The sequence below is a fragment of the Mirounga angustirostris genome, unplaced genomic scaffold (assembly GCF_029215605.1).
Source record: "Mirounga angustirostris isolate CCGP_5_RB_7025 unplaced genomic scaffold, mMirAng1.0.hap1 SCAF_1, whole genome shotgun sequence".
Taxonomy (NCBI): Eukaryota; Metazoa; Chordata; class Mammalia; order Carnivora; family Phocidae; genus Mirounga; species Mirounga angustirostris.
The window spans coordinates 162,788,441-162,808,613 of record NW_026991709.1 but is presented as its reverse complement, the minus strand read 5'-3'; the positions used below and the strand labels follow the sequence as shown (position 1 = coordinate 162,808,613).

Below are 20,173 nucleotides of genomic sequence, written 5' to 3'. Positions count from 1 at the left end.
ATATAGAAACAAGAGAAAACTCAGAGTCCAAATCTCAGCAGTCATTAGCACATTTGGTGAGTCAGAGAGAAGATTGAACTAGGAACAACAGAAGGGAAGGAAGAGGGGCCATCAAAAAAAGGTCTGGAAAACAGGCAGAAAGATAGGAGAACCAGAAAAGCAGAAACCACTATGAGAACAAATTTAAAGTAAGAGAGTGGAGAAGGTCAACAGTAGCAAATGCTGGGAGAATGCTGGAGAGCTCAACAGAAACGAGAACTGCGAAGAGGCCCCTAGATCTGGCTGTCAGAAAAAACATAAGGGACTTTTAAGAGCAAAGTTTTGGAAATTTAAATGAGGTGTAGGCAAGATTGCAGTAGGTTGGGATGTAAATAGTGACAAACACAGGCGGAGAAGGAAGACTCCTCTTCCAGTAACTTCAGTGGTGGAGGAAAGATGGCCCAAGGAGGAGGTTATAACTAGGGTCAGAATCTTCAACCTCTGCTTTGGTGGAAGGGAAAGAGTTGGTGAAGAGAGAATAATCCATGTATATGTAGGTTCTCCCCTACTAGACACGGCCTTTCATCCTGTGTTCCCCAGTCCAGTCTGTCTAGCAGTGTCTTGCATCAAACTGGTGTTCAGTGAATGAATTAAATGATACCAGGCAAGACTTTGGGGAACCGGAGATTGGGTCATGTGAGGCAGAGGTGTTTTGCCCATCTCTACTTTGGAAAGAAACCTAGACAAATGTTTAAATGTCCTCTGCAAATAGTTTGAAAACGTTACCCCTGAATAATACTGGTGCTAAGGCTGCTTCTTGTTTAACGTAGAGGAGCTAGAAAATGATAGTTATTAGATTCCCAAATCCTGCAAAACCTCAAAAGGCACAAGTTTTTTCTCGAGAAAGAGAGGTAGAAAAACATAACTTTTATTGGCAACAACCATATTATAACCAATAGTGTTATATGTCCTTATTTACATGATAAGGCTTTTGTAAAACCAGCATGTTAAAATTAACCATGAGACATAGCCTTACCAATTGTCAAAAGTATGATTGCAAAGTCACCCCTTATGTGTTGAAAGACAAAAATACTTTTAGTAAGACTCAATTCATTCTTCTGTTTTCTATTAATTTATAGTTTTGAAAACTTTTTTTTTAATTTTTTTTTTAAGATTTTATTTATTTATTTGAGAGAGAGAGGGAGAGAGAGAGAAACAGCATGAGAGGGGATAGGGTCAGAGGGAGAAGCAGGCTTCCCGCCGAGCCAGGAGCCTGATGTGGGACTAGACCCCGGGACTCCGGGATCATGACCTGAGCAGTCGCTTAACCAACTGAGCCACCCAGGCGCCCTGAAAACTGCTTTAATTCATCTTTATAATTAAGTAACATTTGTCTTTAAATGCTCCTACAATTAGGTAGGTGTTTAAAAGACACATTATTGTCATTAAGAAATACTGTTTCTTAGCACTGTACCAAGATCCAAAGAACAGGGTATCTAAATCTGCTTGGAGTTTGTGTGTCCAGTAAATCAGTACTAAATACACAATATTGAATCTGTCATAAGCTAGTAGTGAATTGCATTCAGTTCAGTAAAATTGTATTATGCAAAGGTAAGCTAATGTATTTCACCAGAAATTGAGTCTCTACCAAACCTATTCTTCCTGAAGGCTACATACTGATTTTGATACTGACATTTTTTTTTAAACCAAGATATATGAATTCTCTGTAGGTGATTAATTACCTCGTATATGACACTGAATGCCAGTGTTTTAGAAGTTGCTCTATAGGTCAGGTGCTAGATCTATAGAACAGACAGAGTGTCTCCCCCCACCCCCACCCAGGGCCTCAGAGACTAAATAAAGATTGCTTTAAAAAAAGAGATGTATGTTCTGCAATACTATGTGTCATCGAGATTCATAGAATTTTATAGCTAAATTTAGAGCTAAAAGAAGGAAACTTTAGAGGTCTTCTTTTCCAAGTCCCTCATTTTATAGATAAAGCAGTTAAAGACCAGAGAAGTCAAGCCACTTTTAGCTGGTTTTTCACTGAGCCGAAACTAGAAAGTAGATTTCCTGACTACTTGAAGTGCAGTGTTAATTTCATCGCCTTCCAGAGAGGCCAAAAGTTCTCCCTCCCTAACTCATAGTAACACATGGAGCACGTTCCTCTGTCTTTTAAGCAGTAGTAGATGTGGGAAAATATTCTTGTGTATATATGGGCACACTCAGCCTTTATATTTCTGGTCCCCAATCTAGAACTTTGGTCTTCTTTTTCTAAGCTCTAACTTCAGTCTTACCAGAAACAGCAATCCAAAAGGAGAATTACTCCTCTTCTTGGTTCTCAGATTCTCTACCCAATGGGTGGAAACTGAGGTTCAAGAATTAGTACGCCATTCCTTAAACAAGTTAAAGACAGAGAGAGATTTACAGAGATAGATTAGGTTTTCAGGATTTGTTCTTTATCTGTGGGAATGTATCTAGGTCTCTGTACCATGGCTACCATCCTGGTCTATAGTCCACAGGAACCATTGTACCATGGTTGACCTAGACCACTTCAACCACAAGTAATAAAAGCTACATTTATTAAGCATTACTATGTGCCAGGCACTGTGCTGAACAATTTCTGTGCCTTATCTCATCATTTCACATACAGTAGGTAGGTATTATTACATTGGACTCAAAAGCAACAAAATAAAATTGGCATTTTTTTTCCCTAAAAAAATTCATACAAATAAAAAATGGCGTTTTCTCTAACTTCAGATTTCCATATGTTTTATGCAAATTTAGTTTCACCAAATGGGATGTATTTTTTAATCCCTTTATTGAAAATGCTAATAAAATCACCAAATGATTAGTTGCACTGATAGTTAATTAAATCTAATGTACAGCATGAGCATTCAGTGATACAGAAAATTTGTTGATAAGGTTTAACCTTTGGGGGGAGCTTTGACTTACAAAAATTCACATTTTATTTATTTATTTATTTATTTATTTATTTATTTATTTATTTATTTATTTATTTGACAGAGAGACACAGTGAGAGAGGGAACACAAGCAGGGGGAGTGGGAGAGAGAGAAGCAGGCTTCCCGCCGAGCAGGGAGCCCGACGCGGGGCTCGATCCCAGGACCCTGGGATCATGACCTGAGCCGAAGGCAGATGCTTAACGACTGAGCCACCCAGGTGCCCCTCACATTTTATTTAGATTGTAGCAGAAGGCTTTTACTTTAATATGTCCTAATTCTAAAATGATTTTTAGAAGTCATTTCAGCTATTTTTTATTAGGTTATGGAAAAGCAAGACCAGCAAATGTAGTAAGTGTCTATGTTTGGCTGGGTTTTTTCCTAACAGAAATTTTATTTTATTATTCTTTTAATTGAAATACTGTTGATACACAATGCTACATTAGTTTCAGGTGCACTATGAATCACTATGTTAGTGATTCAGTGTCTCTATACATTATGCTGTGCTCATCACAGTGTAGCTACCATCTGTCACCATGTTACCATACCATTAGCTATATTCCCTATGCTGTATCTTTCATCCCTGTGACTTACTCATTCCATAACTGGAAGTCTGTACCTCCCACTCCTCTTTGGCTGTTTGTTTATTTTAAATTAACTTTTTGGATTACCTTTTAAGAAAGAAGTGCTTTCCTAGACATGTAAACTTGACTGTATATTTATACTTTATTACCTATAAAAATGTAACCAGAGCCTAGAACAATGTTGGGCACACAATAGACTTTCAATAATGACTCACTGAGTGAAGAGATGTACGGTGCACTCTGTTAAATAAAGAGCAACAGATTGTTGGTGATTCTAATCACTCTATTTTGGTATAGAATGTTGGTGGTCTCCAGTCTTTACACCAAAATTTCTTCTTCCTTCAATATGCCATAATTCTTACCGGGTGCTTTCTTTTATGATCACTTTCCCAAACTTCCCTGGGTACATACTGTCTCATTTTCTGTTTTTAAACTTGATACTTTAGAGTTTAATTCATCAAGCATTTATTGTATACCTACCATGTGTATTTTGTTGCACCCAGGAGCAAAAATGAGAAAACCTGGTACTCATAGATTCTATTAGAATAACTAATACAGAAGTACAGTTCTGGTTTGCTACCTGAGCTAATATATGCATGCAACAGGAGCCCATCATTTAGGAAGGTTTTCTAAACTGTCCCAAACCCCAAGTTTTTGATACACTCCTCATTGGGAGTAGGTATGACATATCAACATTTCCTATGGAAGATACATAATTTTAGAAGTTATCAAGTGATTCTAATATGCCCTGCCTACCCTCCTCCTTACTTCTCAACTGAGAACTACTGATGCACAAGGAATAAACATAGTACAGGGAAACAAATGATTGGACCAGCTTCACAAAGAAGGATTTTGAAAAGAATCTGCTATCTGGTTCTCAGATTGTTGTTTTTTCTGTTTTATTTTGACATATATTATACAAAGATTTAACATGTGCTGGACATTATACTAAGTGCTGAGGATTCGATACTGAGCAAAATTCCTGCCTTCGTGCAGATTACATAAGGGAGGCAAGAAACCACTGTAGATAATTACTGTGATCAGTGCTGTGAAAGAGAATACAATGAGTAATGAGATCATATCCTGAGGGACCTAAACAAATCTGGGGCAGAGGGGTGGGGGACTGAGATAAGAATGTGAGCAACCATTCATTGCCTAGGCCTAACAGAATGGGGAAGAGTGAGTAGAGAGAAAAGATTTTTGACCAAAAAATGGCAGTTGTTTAAAGATTTCCATTTGAAGAGGTCAGGGGCAGAGGATACATTTATCAAATGGATATAGGCTAATTTAAAGGCATCCTAACTGAGAGGTAAGATTTTCTTCCCCTCTAACTCAGACGTTCCCTAAGGAGGCCCCCACAAACACAATAATTGTATTAGTTAGTGATAAAGCTTATTTAGGGTCACAGGAAATGTATTTATGAATTTGAGACTCGGGAGTGCACACCAGTCTCTCCTCTAGCCGACTGAAAATGGAATTCACCAAGTATTCAGATGGAAATGTGTTTATGTACTTTAGTGTCTTATGGTAGAATGCTAGCTTTAGCATTATAATGTATAGCAGGAAAGCATCCATTTATTCATTCCTGCATTCAGGAATTTTTGACAGAGCACCACTAAGTGTTAGAGATATAAGTGAGTATGATGGACTCTGCCCTCAAGGAGCTACAGTGTAGTGAAGGAGACGGTCATAAAAACACACCACTGTGCTACCACATGGGGAGGGTAAGAGTTGAGCTACCACATGGGGAGGGTAAGAGTTGAGCTACCACATGGAGAGGGTAAGAGGTGAGCTACCACATGGGGAGGGTAAGAGTTGAGTTACCACATGGGGAGGGTAAGAGTTGAGCTACCACATGGCGAGGGTAAGAGTTGAGCTACCACATGGCGAGGGTAAGAGTTGAGCTACCACATGGCGAGGGTAAGAGTTGAGCTACCACATGGCGAGGGTAAGAGTTGAGCTACCACATGGCGAGGGTAAGAGTTGAGCTACCACATGGCGAGGGTAAGAGTTGAGCTACCACATGGCGAGGGTAAGAGTTGAGCTACCACATGGGGAGGGTAAGAGTTGAGCTACCACATGGGGAGGGTAAGAGTTGAGCTACCACATGGGGAGGGTAAGAGTTGAGCTACCACATGGGGAGGGTAAGAGTTGAGCTACCACATGGGGAGGGTAAGAGTTGAGCTACACACAGAGTAGTATTGACTTTGGTATCCAAATGTCCTTATTATGGGAAAGTACAGAGAGTCCAAAGCATGGCCCAGAAGTAGCATTATTCAAAATGATATTTTGCACGCCTGGATGGCACAGTTAATTAAGCATCCAACCCTTGGTTTCGGCCCAGGTTGCAATCTCAGGGTCATGAGATGGAGCCCCACATTGGTTTTGCGGCTCAGCGGAGAGTCTGCCTAGTTTCCCTCTCTCCCTCTCTGCCCCTCCCCCCTGCACTCGCACTCACACACACGTGCTCTCTCTCTCTCTCAAATTAATAAATCTTAAAAAAAAAAAAATATTTTGCAGATCACATTGTTATGGGGAGGGGGGAGAAAAACCATCTTGGTCAAAAGAGGTACAAACAGATGATTTTTCCCCCAACCTAGGCCTTACTAACCTCTCTTAAATGTTCCACTTTGCCTTTCTTTCTTTAGTTTTCTTCTTCTTTACACTTCCTCACCCCACAGGAAGCCAAATGTTAAGTAAGGAAATGGTCTTTTTGACAAACATCATTAAGTGGTAATCCTGGAGAGTCGGAGAATGATTACGGCTTCTCTCTACTAAATGTAAAAGTACTCTCTGGTCTAATAACATGAAAGAAAGCACCATCCATATTTCTTTATAACAGGGACAAAATAGATCATACAGACTCTGTGAGAACAAAGTTCTGTCTGTACAACTTTGAATTTTGCACAGTTCCTTCAGTCTGTGAAACATGTTGATCCTTTTAGGGCCTGACCTTATGTCAGGTGCTGGGGATGCAAAAATGAATAAGACATTGTCCCTGGCCTTCAGGATGTTCTGTAGTGAGATTAATAGACATGTCAAATAAAAAGTACAGTTTGAAATTGCTATCATTGAAGAAAGTACCAAGGGCTGTTGGAGTACAGGCGAATGCTTGAAGAAGTCAAGGAAAGCCTCACACATAAGGTAACATTTGAATTGGGTCTTGAGGGATGAGTAGGAGCTGGCTCTCACCTATTTTATATGTAAGTAAATACACTTTTCTCTCTTTGCTGAGCTCTTAGATTCTTTCACCTTCCCGGCAAGATCATGCATTAATATTTTTCAGTTTAAGAAGTGAAGAATTTAATTTTTACTGATAGCCTGCGTACTGCCATGAAATAAAAACCTGAGCAAAGGTGGAGTAGAAAAACCAGACCTTGAGCTTGGTGGAAGGGTGGGGGGGCTTTTACTGTGTGGGCACTAGGACTGGGGGAGAGCAGCAGTGATTCAGTGATGCATCCTTGTCATTTCTCTCTCTATGTAGCCATCAGGTTCGGGCGGATGCCACAGGCCGAGAAGGAGAAGCTGTTGGCGGAGATCTCCAGTGATATCGACCAGCTGAACCCAGAGTCGGCTGATCTCCGGGCCCTGGCAAAACATTTGTATGACTCATACATAAAGTCCTTCCCGCTGACCAAAGCAAAGGCGAGGGCGATCTTGACAGGAAAGACAACAGACAAATCAGTTAGTTCTCTTCTGTCTTCATTTGGGGTGGCTGGGTTTGTTGTTGTTGTTATTGTTGTTTTGTCTTTGAGAAGATCATTCACCCTGTTACACACACGTGTGCACAGTCGTGTTTAGCTGTTGGCTGTTACATATTACAGACTGAAACACAGGAAAGGAAATGTTTTCAGATAGGATAAATAAACCTTATTTTGAAAAGGGAAAAAGTCCTTCAGGTTCTCCTAATAAATTCTGTGAGAATAGTATAAAGCCCCCCCCCCTCTTCCTGCTGCCCTCCTTCAGGATCCATATCTTTTCTTGACATCAGAATAACTGGCCACAGCTACATGCATTCCAGCAGCTCGGCTTGTCTCTGGGAGGGGCCTGACCTAGGTTTGGAAAAGGTATTCGGTCCCATTATTTTACAGTTCAGGAGAAATGCTAGAGTTACTTATGAAGTTCCATGTGGGGCATAAAAATACATCTAGATATTACATTTCCTTTCTTTCCTTGTGGCTCTGTTGATGGCTCCTGGGCAACTGGAGGCTCAATCCTTTGATTACATATGTGAATTTTATCTTCTGTGAGGCTCTGAGCTGCCTGGGCTACTCCTCCCATAGATTCTCAAACATCTGCAGGCTCATTCATTACAGTTTAGAAAACCCAGAGTAGGTTATAATTGTTACTAAGTGTGAAGCAGAACTATTCCTGGATAGGAAGCTGAGAAAGCAATGTGAAATCCAATTAAAACAAGACACAACTACACCTGAATTTGAGTTTCGGTTCTGCGGTCAGCTTGCAGTGTGACCTCGGTCACATCTCCGTCCCCGTTTTCACAGGCAGAGGTCTGACTTTGATGGTATCATTAGCCTTTAATGTATTTTGATGACGGTCTCAAAATGTGATTTTTTTTTTTTTGTAGCTATAAACCATTTTCCTTTTAGCTATAAACCATTAGAGTAGTGTCAGCTAATAGAAAAAGAAAACTGTGGGGTATTGCTGTGTAGAGAGCCAAATGCCAAGGACAATGAGTTTTCTGACTGCGAGAGAGGACGCTGATACCTGAACAGTATTATATGTATATCCCGTTCTTTACAAATTCAAAAAATCTTACACGTTCATTACGTTCAAGACACACAGCCATCTGACAGCTGCTGTTATTACCCTGTTTTTAAAGATGAGGAGACTAACTTCCAGAGAGGTTAAACATTTTGCCCTGAGATCACACAGTTAGCATACGGAAGAACCCTATGATCCAGGCCTACTAACTTCTACCTCAGTGCATTCTGAGCATGATACTCCCTCCTGGAAGCTCCTCTTCCCATCGGCTAGCAATGAGCCAGGTGGACAGATGCACTAGGAAAGCTTCATCCTGGGAAAATGTGCTGCATTATGATTTATTTTTACCAATTTTTAGAATGGCAGGAATCTTCTACCTTGTTCTGCTATCCCAATATATTCACAACCAGGAAATTTTTGTCTTTTGCTCTTTTCTTCCCAAATTTTAACGTCTAGGACAACTGTCTTCCATAGGGACAGGACTACAGACTCTAGGTCCTAGTAAAGCTGAGTCTGTGTATTCATTAAATGCCCCCAAAAAATCGGGGTACAGCAAAACAAAAGCAAGCAAAGACCTCTGTTTAGCTGATGTGACTATGGAAAATCAACTGTGTTTATATGAAGGGAGAGAAAGAAAAGGAAAACTAGTGGCCTGGCTAAAAGGGGTTAAGAGCTGAAGGCAGATTGCTGCCGCTTGCTGAGAGCCAGTGTGGGATAGGGACCTGGAGGCTGGGAGGCCTAGAGCTGGGAAGGGAGCTTCGACAGGGAAAGAGTCTGAATGCAAACTGTTTACTCCACAGTTTTGCCTAAGGCCATTTAGTTTCCAGGAACTGCTTTCTCACCTTCTCTTTATCTCCTAATCCAGACCTGCAATCCATGCTGGAAATCCTGTCAATTTAACAGTACCTGGAAGATAGGAGGAAGGCATTAAAAAATATTTTTTCCCTCAGTAGTCAAGAATTTAAATGTACACTACCAGTGACTAGCATATTCTCTTATGTGTCACTGAAGGGCAGAGAGCCCAGTCCACTGTAAATCACTAAAACCTCATACCAATTGGCAATTTGGCTCAGAATCTTTGAGTTAAAAATAAGATCATTGTAGGCTCTTTGTGGGATAAATAGGTATTAAGGTATTTTAAGACAAAGAGCTGCAAAATGCTTGATTATAGGCTTCTCCAGTTCAGAGGCCAAATGTTTGTCATGTTTTCCCCTACAGTAACCAAGACTGTGCTTTGCTCATAATAGTTACTCAGAGTGTATTTGTTTAATTGAATTAAAAACTGTTGCCTATGCCTCTTTGAAATTCTGGACTTTGAACAGAGAGCCTCTAACTAGCCCAATATTTGCTCACCAACCTGGACATCATTAATGGTCTGAATAGAGGCAGAATTGCCCCTTGTTAGGGTCTGGAAAAGAAAGAGAGACTAGGCCAAATTAAAATAATCCATTCCCTGATTACACAAAAACTGAAATAGAATTGTTTGGCTCTCTCTTTTCTCCTTATCTTGCAAAATCAAATTAAGCACTAGTGGAAAGAAATAGTTCAGAGAGAATATGGGAGAGGGAAAAAAAAAATCCAAAATGTGATTTCCAATGAGACTAGAGATTTGTTCTTTATCTGACATGGTCATGTTATTTATTTGATAGCATCTCTCTCAGGGGCGTTATGTTATCTCTTGGCCGAGACTTATGAAAGTTAAGATTTGCATTGATAGGATAGGTTGTGCTGAAGTATGGACTCTCGAGAGGGTGGGGGATATGGAAAAGTGGCCGTGGCTGGTGCAGTAGGACAGCGTGGGTCTCATTATAGACCCTGCTTGAGATTGATGTCATTCGTGTTGGTTAGGCCAAGCCTGGGGGAGGCTGCTCAGCATAAAGGATGGCCAGTTACCCAGAATCTTTGTAAGAGGAAACGACGCTCTTGAAGAGGCCATTCTTCAAATTTATCTTACTGCTCCATTTAACCATTGCCTGTTCTCTCTCATTTGGGGATATACCTGCTAATCTCTCCTCTTGGGACCTGTACCAGCATTTGCCTGAGGCCAAGCAGGGCTTCTCCCTTCTCACCTAAACTTCCGTCTCCTGTATCTTATTTCCGGGCGCCACTCGCACCTTGCAAAACAGATAAATGAGCAGATAACTTCTGCTCCCTCCTGTCTTTTTAACTTTGACAGCATGTCTTCAGGATATGATGCCCCTACTTTTCATTGCCTTGCATGCTTGTGAGTTTTAGGCTCAGGGCTAGATAGGATATGGAATCACTGGGTAAAGTTAACCAGAGAAGAAGGTTCACTAGCAGTAAGCCTGTTAGCCAGCCTCAAAGGAGGATGGCACTGACTCTTCCCCCACAGTCTCTTTCCCTTTTAGTGGCTTGTAGCAGCCCAGCACCTTCTTTAAGAGATCCCGCTGAACTCTGAAAACCGTGAATCTAGAACCAGGGTGCTGTGTTACATGATGGCAATTTGAGAACGGAATGGACTTTGAAAGTTCCCAGTGTTTGAATATTACCCTGATGTGATGAACACACTGGGTATATCATTGTCACATGATCCCATGTTTGTGGATGAAAATAAACAAAGTGGTTTTCAAAAACCATCTTCAGTGCCATGGTTTGTCATAAAACAATAAATAGAAAAACCCTTGGTGCGCCTGCCAACTTTTCATCCCATATCTGAGAGATGGTGAGGCCCTGGCTGCGCTCTGTCTGCAAACAAGGAATAAAACTTGTTATCTGTATTGTATCGGACTTTGGGTCCCGAAGAATCACATTGCTTTTGATGGGGACATGTGGAGTCACTGTTTTTACAAATACGAAAGCAAACTGGTGCCATCGTAAAAATGGTTTTTCTAAACAGTGTGTGAAACATGAAACCACCGAATAATAAAACCAATATGGAAATGGAAACTTTTGTGAAGACAGTTCTGTACCCATTCAGACGTTCCCATTCTAAAATTTACAGCGGCCATCAAACCTAGTAACTCTCAAAGCTATTGGAAATATATCTGTTCTTTTCTGTCCTGCTCTTACTGCTGAACAAAGGGTGGTTTCTTTCCCCTTCATCTATGGAAAAACCTGAGTGAGTCGGAATTTGCTCCCCTGAGAAGAAAGATCCCAGACAAACTGTCAGAGAAGAGAGACTTAGGAGCCCCTATATAAATAAAGAGCATGTTAGTCATGCTGATTTGTTTGGAGGGCTAATGAAGAAGCTGGGCTCCTGGGATCCTTAATCCAGATATTAATGTGAATAAAATAAATTCCTTTATTGTCAGGAACAGCCAAAGATATAACAGATCTGAACCAATAGTGTTCTTTCAGACAATAAATAAAAAAGATAGAATGAAGAAAAGCAAGTGGATTTCTTTTTTTTTTTTTTTTTGGTAATGTTTAGATTCAGTTAACCAATACCCTTGTTTGCCAGCTGAGTAACACTTTGGCTGGCAATGGATGGTTTTTTAAGAGCTGTGGTTATGTGCGAGTTCATTAGCGTGTGAATAATTCTTCCCATTAAGCTTTTATTTGTCTTAAATCTCTAAACCATGCAGGAGAACAGAAGTACATTTGAGAGATTGTTCGAACTTCCCTTCATTCGCATCCAGCTCTTACCTAGCACGTCTAGGAAATAAGAGCTCAAAAGGCACTGTCTCCAAGACCCCACCCTGGAAGAGCTTTGGTTTAAAAGCCGAAATTTCTCCCAGGATAGTCATTTTATTTAAAGAAGGAAAAGTGGAAAGTCATGTAGAAAGCAATAGAAAGGGAACAGAACTAGTCCTGAGTCAGGAGCTCTAGTTCCAGTTCAGGGTTTGCTGTAAATAGTTATTTGACTTTGGCTTCATTCAGTGTATTCATACCTCGTCAGAGAATGATGATGTAGGTGATTTTCGAAGACCCCTTTGGTTCTGTAAATCCCATGGTTCTCAACAGGAGGAAAATAGAAATGGGCAAAACCAGAAGTTGAAGAAACCTAACCAATGCATTTTGATTAGCAGTCACCCACTATAGCTAATCCAGGAGAACCATGTATCTCTAAAAGGATGAAAGCCAGTCAGAAGTATAAAAAAGGAAGAAGGAAACAAAATGAAGAAGATAGGCCCTAAGAATCCAGCTTCTCTTCCTTGAGCCTTTGCTCTAATCTGTCATGAAAACTAAGGATATCAGGAGAGCTTCGTGAGAGGAGGCACACGTTTTTTCAGGCCAGTTTTAACTCTGACGTGGTTACCAAGGGATGGTCTGTGAGGGGGTAGAGTTGTCTGTTACATTAATTCCAGTCTCCCAAATTGAAGCAATCATCAGGACAATCTGTGCTTTGTAAGCTGACTTTCTCATTTATCTCCTTTAGCCTGTTACTTTATTATTCAAAAAGAGCTGTAAACTTACAGTGTTCATGCATAATCCCTTTCATAACTTGTATATATATTAAAATGCTGATGTTATGGATTACTAAGTAACACTATTGTTCTGTTTCTCCAGTTAAAAAAGTCAACTTTTATTACCCTACTGTGTTTTCATTATTAAGCCAGCTTCCCCCATGATCGTTGTGTTACACGTTAGAGGCATGCAAGAGGCCTGTAACTAACCTTAATAATCTATATAAAACAGTACCTTTAATCCCATCCTGGCTTTGATAGGTGGAGCCATTCTTGAAAATCGAAATATATCAAAATTAATTACATTTGATGTATTTCTCCAAAGAAAACTAATTTCCTCTTACAGAGACTGTTTTTGCTTCCCAAGAAAAACATTGCGTTGAAGTGCAGTTTCCTTCATGTCAGTCTCACCTTTTTCTGGTCTGTCCAGCATATGAGAAGTGCAGGTATCATAATGGCCAGAGGCAGATTCTCCATGAAGTGAATGAAGCTTAAGTGTCAGAGCTCCTCCCTTGCACAGAGCCCCTTCCAACGCTCTGAGAAGGGTCTGAGCAATTTTGCTCTTATAAGTTGTATTATTGAACCCAACAATTGTCATAGATGTACCCAATGGTTATGTGCATTTCAGGTCCCACAAAACCTGGATCTATCCCTATAGAGTCCCAGATGTATTTAAACATTCTTTCCTGTTAAGAAGAAATGCTTATCTAGCCATTTGGTACAGTGCCTGAAGATAAATACATCGTTAGCTCCAAATTAGAAATGTAAAATCATTAAGACCAAATTTGAGGATGATATGATTCCTCTTATAATGGTAGATCATCAGATGATACCATACAAGCTAATAGAACACAGAAGGCTGCCCTTTGATTTGTAGAAAATACAGAAATATGGAAGTGAAATTCATCTGCTATAGAATATTTTACCAGAAGTGTAACATTAAGTTAATGATCCAAGATAAATTACACAGGCCAAATTCCACTTCGTTTTAAGAGGTCAGCTTTCTGTAAATCAGGCAAGTCACTGTCTTTTCCCTGTTTCGGGGGGAGGAGGTCCCAGTGTGAATTGTGTGAGTTAAGTGTTGGCAACCTAAGAATCAGTGAATTGGTGGCAAAGAAGGGCAGATCTCCAGGCAGATCATGTCTGGTGATCACTTTTGCAGTTTGACAGATTTACATGGAGGCCGAAAGTACCTATGCAGACTTCAAAAAAGCAAGGAAAACAGCATAATCTTGGAAAAACAAAAAAAATCCACTTGGTATCCATTTGCATGTCAATACCCAGAATACTTTACCAGTTCACCATTTTTTCAAAAATGCTGAAGGGATTTAAAAAAGAAAAAAAACAAAACTGGAATGGTTTGGCATGATGGTGGGGGCTGCTGATTCCTTTCTCTGTCCTTGAGTGTTTACTGCCAGGAAATCCTGACCAACATCGATTGCCAAGGGGTTAAAGTCACATTGTTGTTAAATTGGGAGAGAAAATTAGCAGGATTTTGTGCCCTATGTTAACTATCACAGAGTTTCAAAAACAGGAACCTGGGGCTTTATATGAGGGGACAGGGGAAGTCAAGGGGAAGAGTCACAGGGTGATTTATCAGGGCATAGTTCCAGATAAATTGCTTACATGGAGGTAGAAGAATTTCATGCATACATTCTGTGCCAAGAAGCCAAATGGTTGAGCAGAAGCTCATCCCGGAGTTGAAGTGGGCAGCTCTGGGTACAGTCTTTCCATATGTGAAGAGGGGATGATTTACATTCATGTTATTTTGTACTTATGTATGTACAGCTACCTGTATGGTATCGATACCATCAGATTCCCATGGCGGTAAAGAAAGCCAGTATTCCACTGATAGAAATACAATATGCTATGGAACTCCTAGAGGACAGAAACCACATTTTCTGTAGGTTCTATAAAAGCAAGTCTTTCTCATGATTAGAATCTGACATTCTGGGGAAACTCAGCACATTTTTAACTGATGTGACTGATTATCTGCTCTTTTTTTTCCTCTCTCGTCAATAATATCAATCCTGAAGTAGAAAAAAAGAAAAAAGAAAACAAGCAGAATGTCCAAAAACATAATAAGCATTTTTGTTCCTAATTTACTTGAAGAACTAGTTCGAGCCACCAAACGCACTTACTGTTGGGTCCCTGCATCTGCCCTCCTTTGGGGCTGGCTGACCAATACAACTGAAGTGAATTTTTGTTTAGAAAAAGTAAGAATTTCTGGAATAACTCCCGTGAATGGTGTGGAAATAGCATGCAGGTTTGGAAATCTACTCAACATCTAAGAGTCCTTAGTGTTAGTGTTATTCCTTCAGTGTAGACCAGACTTAACAGGTTGGTGAAAATCATAGGCTTGTGTAGAGATGCACAGTTAGAATCTCCAAACCAGTGAGTCTTGAAGGTGCTTACTGCTGCCACTCATTATACTGCTTCCTCTTGCCTATCCAGAGGGAATTCTCAGCATCTCTGCCTAAAAGAAACTTTTGTACATCAAAGACTTCATATTCAATGTACATGCATGCTCACACATATCCACATGTACACACACACACACACACATGCATACACAGCTTCTAAGAAATGCAACTAAAATACCTTCAAGGGAAGAGATGGAAACATCCAGTGTAATGCATTCCCCTCAGTTGACAAATTTGAGCCTAGGAAAGATAAATGTTTTTCCTAAAGTCACATTCTTAACCATAGAGCCAAAGCTGGAGCGCAAATGCCTTCAACTCTTATTCCGTGCTTTTGGGTATACACTTACTTGAATGGGAGTGGGGTGGTTAACTTCTATAGTTAAGTATTTCCAATGTATATAAAATGATTCCCCTTCTCAATCAGAGCAGCCTGGAGAATTTCACAGTGACCACAACCCTTTGGTCTTTCTATACAAGGAAAGAAAGAGAGAGATCACTTAATGACTAACAACTTACTTTTGAAGGCAGTCTGTTGCAGACTTGAGTAACTGATGCATGTGTTTTATTGATTATTTGACCCTTAAGGACAGATATTTTGAAAATAAGTTCAAAACCCTTTTTTAATTTTGCCACTTTATGCAGTGCTTACCCACAGGCTTTAAACATCTGGCTCTTTCTGAAACAGATTGCTTCCAGAGCATTAAGAAAAGAAATAGACATTTTCTTGGCTCAATATTTCTCATCTGCTTTCAAACCGATTTTTTATAGTTAAGTATATTTTACATGCACACTGCATTTCATTTGAGATCTGAGTAGATTTAATCTAAAACTGCAAGATTACTTTATGTTCAAGTGGGTGTGTTCAACCCTGAGTTGTCGAAATGATTTTTTTTCATTGAATGAAGGTTAAAAACACATTCTCTTGAAAGCCAAGATAAACAACAGATTTTGTATGATTTTACAAGTCAGCAACAAAGACTCTCCAAACAACCCAAACTGGTATTAGCCAGTCATAGGTAAAAGTGTTGCAGTGTAAGTTGAAAGAAAAGAAGACCAAGCTTGGTAAAATATGTTTGGTCCCAGAAGACAATTAGGAGGAATAATCAGGAGATGAGAATATTTTCTCATTACATATTTTCAAACTTAAAGATTTTAGTTAGCAAAGCAAATGTGTATAAAGAAACTGGAATGGTATTCACCCTGAATTAGAAATCTCCAACTCAGCTTCTTTCCCCCACCTTTTTTTTTTTTTTTTTGCAGCCATTTGTTATCTATGACATGAATTCCTTAATGATGGGAGAAGATAAAATCAAGTTCAAACACATCACCCCCTTGCAAGAGCAGAGCAAAGAGGTGGCCATTCGCATCTTTCAGGGGTGTCAGTTCCGCTCAGTGGAAGCTGTGCAAGAGATCACAGAGTATGCCAAAAGTATCCCTGGTTTTGTAAACCTTGACTTGAATGACCAAGTAACTCTCCTAAAATATGGCGTCCATGAGATCATTTACACGATGCTGGCCTCCTTGATGAATAAAGATGGGGTTCTCATATCAGAGGGCCAAGGATTCATGACAAGGGAATTTCTAAAGAGCCTGAGAAAGCCCTTTGGTGACTTTATGGAGCCCAAGTTTGAGTTTGCTGTGAAGTTCAATGCACTGGAATTAGATGACAGCGACTTGGCAATATTTATAGCCGTCATTATTCTCAGTGGAGGTAAGATCCATCTTTCGATCTTCCGTGGAAGAGGGTGGGACGGTGGTGGCATGGCTGGAAGAATTTTCACTTTCCTCAGCATTCGCCCTTTTCTCTGTACTTACTGTACTTTCCTACAGAAAATGCCAGGGGTATGATGCCAGGAGAACATCACTACACAGGTAAAATACCAGGAGAGAGGATCATAAATTTGCTGTTGGAAGGCTGTGGGCAACCCAGGCATTTCTTCTTTTATCCTTCATAATATTTTTTCCAGTCAAATCCAAACATGAAAAGCAAATGCCCTCTTCTTTTTTTTTCTTTTCATTTTCTTTTTCCCTATCTTTTCCCTTCCCTTCTCTCTTGCCCTTCCCTTCAGGCCAATCTATTCTTCATGTCGTTTAAGTAATGACATGTACAACTTTGCTTAAGTTGGTGCTCACTTGGCATAGAGAAAGTTACTGCCCTACCATCAGGAAGATATTACTTTGAATTGCTTTCCTAATATCAGGAATCAAGGAATATTTATCTACTGACTTCTAACTATTCCCTCAGGTAGATTTCTCTGATGGCTTCCCTTAAGGTACCTTTGGGAGGTGATGGCTATGATTAAGAATACAATCTGAACCAAAGAGCACAGAGCAGAGAAATAAATTGAGTTATTTAGCAATTCATTGTATTTTTGGCCTTGTAAGTACATGATCTAACTAACCGACTCCAAAAGCCAGGTTTTATACTACATGCTACTTTCATTGGCTTCTCCACACATTTCCAGCTTATGTAGAAGAAAGTTTTACTGTCGTCTCTCTTTATAAAAATTGTTTTTAAGCAATGAGTTTTCATTACTGAAATGGACTTCAGGTGAGCTTTCTGTGTGCACTTGGCAGAACATCCTCTGTTGGCGAAAGCTGATGGGGGGAGGGATGGTGGTCTTCTAGATGTAAACTGTGTCTAACTATACAAGATATTATAAAGAACATGGTGCACTCTGCCCTCCTTTGTTGTCCAGTTATTTGAGAGCAGAATGCTTCTGAAATCAGGTGCATCATGTATTAGTAATAATAATAATAATGCTAGCAAACACTTGTTAAGTACCTACTGTGTCCTAGGCAGGGTTCTGAGCACGTAGTACGCGTTCACTTAATTCTCCAGCCCAGTGAGGGAAGTACCGTTTTGCAGGCGAGGAAACCAGAGCACTGAAGGGTTCAATCACTTGCCCAGGGCTACCCAGCAAACATAAGCTGCGGAGCCAGGATGATGAGCTCGGGCAGTCTGGCTCCAGGGTCTACAGTAATCCTACCCTTTACGTGACTCGGGTGCAAAGAGCTGGCATACGGCACGCGGGTTAACCCTGGAGCCTCTGTGCAGCGTCAGGTTGCCACTCATTTAAAAGTGATGTTTTGGGGGGTTATGTTTAATGTAACAAAAGCCACTATCCAACATGTTTTAATATCTTGACAGACTCTACTTAGATAGATCAACCCTTGATCCTCTGGGACCCATGATTAATTCAGCAAAGAAGAATGAGATTCTAGTTTATTTGAGGTTCATTAGGAGAAAAAGCTTAAATTTTGAAAAACCAGACGAGAAAACAAGTTGTTATTGCTTAGCTAATATTTTGAGGCACATTTTATTTTTAATGATGAATAGAAATAGAATTATTAACATTTAATATATTTCTAAGATTTTTCCCAAGCATACTCTAGATTCCATATTTATATTCCTTTTCTCACTTAGTCATTTTCCCCATGTCATTACATACTCTTTGTTAATATTTTTCATTAATTTTTGGAAAATAAAAGTAATACATGGTCATTTCATAATTCAAAGAGTACAGAAAAGTGTAAATGGAAATTAAAGGTCTCTGTCCTCAGAATAAAATGAGATTAACAAAGTCCTATGTCTCCTCCTGAAAAGTTTCTATGCATGTGCTACATATCTATGTATACATACTACCATTTTAAGGACTGTAAAATACTCATTTTTTTAAAGGACCATTACATACTGAATTATCTCCTTATTTATGGTTGCTAACTTACTACAAAAAACCTATAGAGGAGAATATAGAAAATTTTTTTAGAAAATTATTGAAAATGTGTTCTAAATTTGCGTTTTAGTGAACATTTTTAAGTGTAAATTTCTGTTCAAATTCCAAATTATTTTCTCATTCTAAATTACCAGAAGTGGAATGGCTATAAATATGTTTAAGTCTTTTGTTACATCATTGCCAGATTGTTCTCCACAACATTTATACCAGTTTATATTCCCACCATAGATACACTAAGGGAGGCATTTGAAATAAGCTGTTCAAAGATTAATTGCTAGCCAGGGAAGGTTTACACAAGAAACAGTCATAATAATTCTGAACTTTCTGAACTTGAGCAGTGTTGGTTTTTTGGTTTTTGGTTTTCTTTAAAGATTTATTTATTTTAGAGAGTGCGCGCATGCAAGCAGAGGGAGGGGCAGAGGAGAGGGAGAGGGGGAATCCTCAGACTCCCCACTGAGCACGGAGCCCTATGTGGTGCTCTCTCCCAGGACCTGAGATCATGACCTAAGCTGAAATCAGGAGTTGGCCACTTAACTGACTGAGCCACCCAGGGCGCCCCAGTGAGCAATGTTGTTTTATGGGCACATGAGACCACAGGGTGTTTTCATCTAGGAAAAAAAAGCCATTATTGCCTATAACTCACAAGCAAGTTTATTTAAAAACCAGCGATTTATTAGGCTTTAAATTTTTCATTAGTTGGTCAAAAAATAACAGTGTATAGTTTGATTCAATTTAACAGATACTGCAATCTTTAGTTTTTAATTATGAAAATTAAAAATGGTACATTTTAAATGTAGATGCCATATAAATGAGTTCCTTTTGGTCTCATACAGACTGCTTTAACAGTAGCCAATATCCAGATCTTATTGGATCTTCACAACAATGAAAGAAATCTGAAGGTAGCAGCCAGCCATAGATTATTAAAGTCTTATCCCTGTGGTTATTATGAGAAGAAAACCCTGTGAATAATTTTAGACTTCCTTAAAAAAAATAGAATTAACCATTGACTAGTTCCCGTATCACAAAAGGCAAATCCTTCCTTGATCAAAGTTTGCTTTTGTAGATGAAGTCTACCTACAGGCAGTAGATAAGAATGAATAAACTAGACCCCATGTTTGCTCAACACATAGAAATTTGATTCTCTTCTTTACTCAGAGAAGCCAGTTGGGTATAGGCCAGAGAAAGAACTGCTCAAGTCTTTTCCAGTCCAAAGACTAGACTCCAGTAAAATCAGAATCCCAGTCATCTGTAGATGGTGAAGTCAGTATCCCAGATTGTGGTTTATTAGATTATGACATATAATTTCTCAATGAGTTTTAATTCTTTTCCTATCCTGGGTTTTCCAGAAGGAAAACATTCATGTAAGCAAGAGGCTTTGATCCAGTGAACAAATTTCTGAT

At 39.5% G+C, this 20,173-nt stretch overlaps 1 protein-coding gene across 7 annotated transcripts in view; it reads left to right on the top strand.

Annotated features, from left to right (window-relative positions):
* Positions 1–20,173, top strand: part of PPARG (peroxisome proliferator activated receptor gamma) — a 132,425-nt gene that overhangs the window by 98,143 nt on the left and 14,109 nt on the right. For 6 of the 7 annotated variants that reach the window (XR_010411720.1, XM_045861810.3, XM_064592088.1 and 3 more), the window contains 2 exons: positions 7,009–7,208; positions 16,297–16,747. Coding sequence is in view for 6 of the 7 variants with exons in the window: in XM_045861810.3 (XP_045717766.1) it covers positions 7,009–7,208; positions 16,297–16,747 (651 nt within the window). In the remaining variant the exon portion in view is untranslated. The remainder of the gene's footprint in view (positions 1–7,008; positions 7,209–16,296; positions 16,748–20,173) is intronic. The other variant, XM_045861811.3, reaches the window with a different exon arrangement.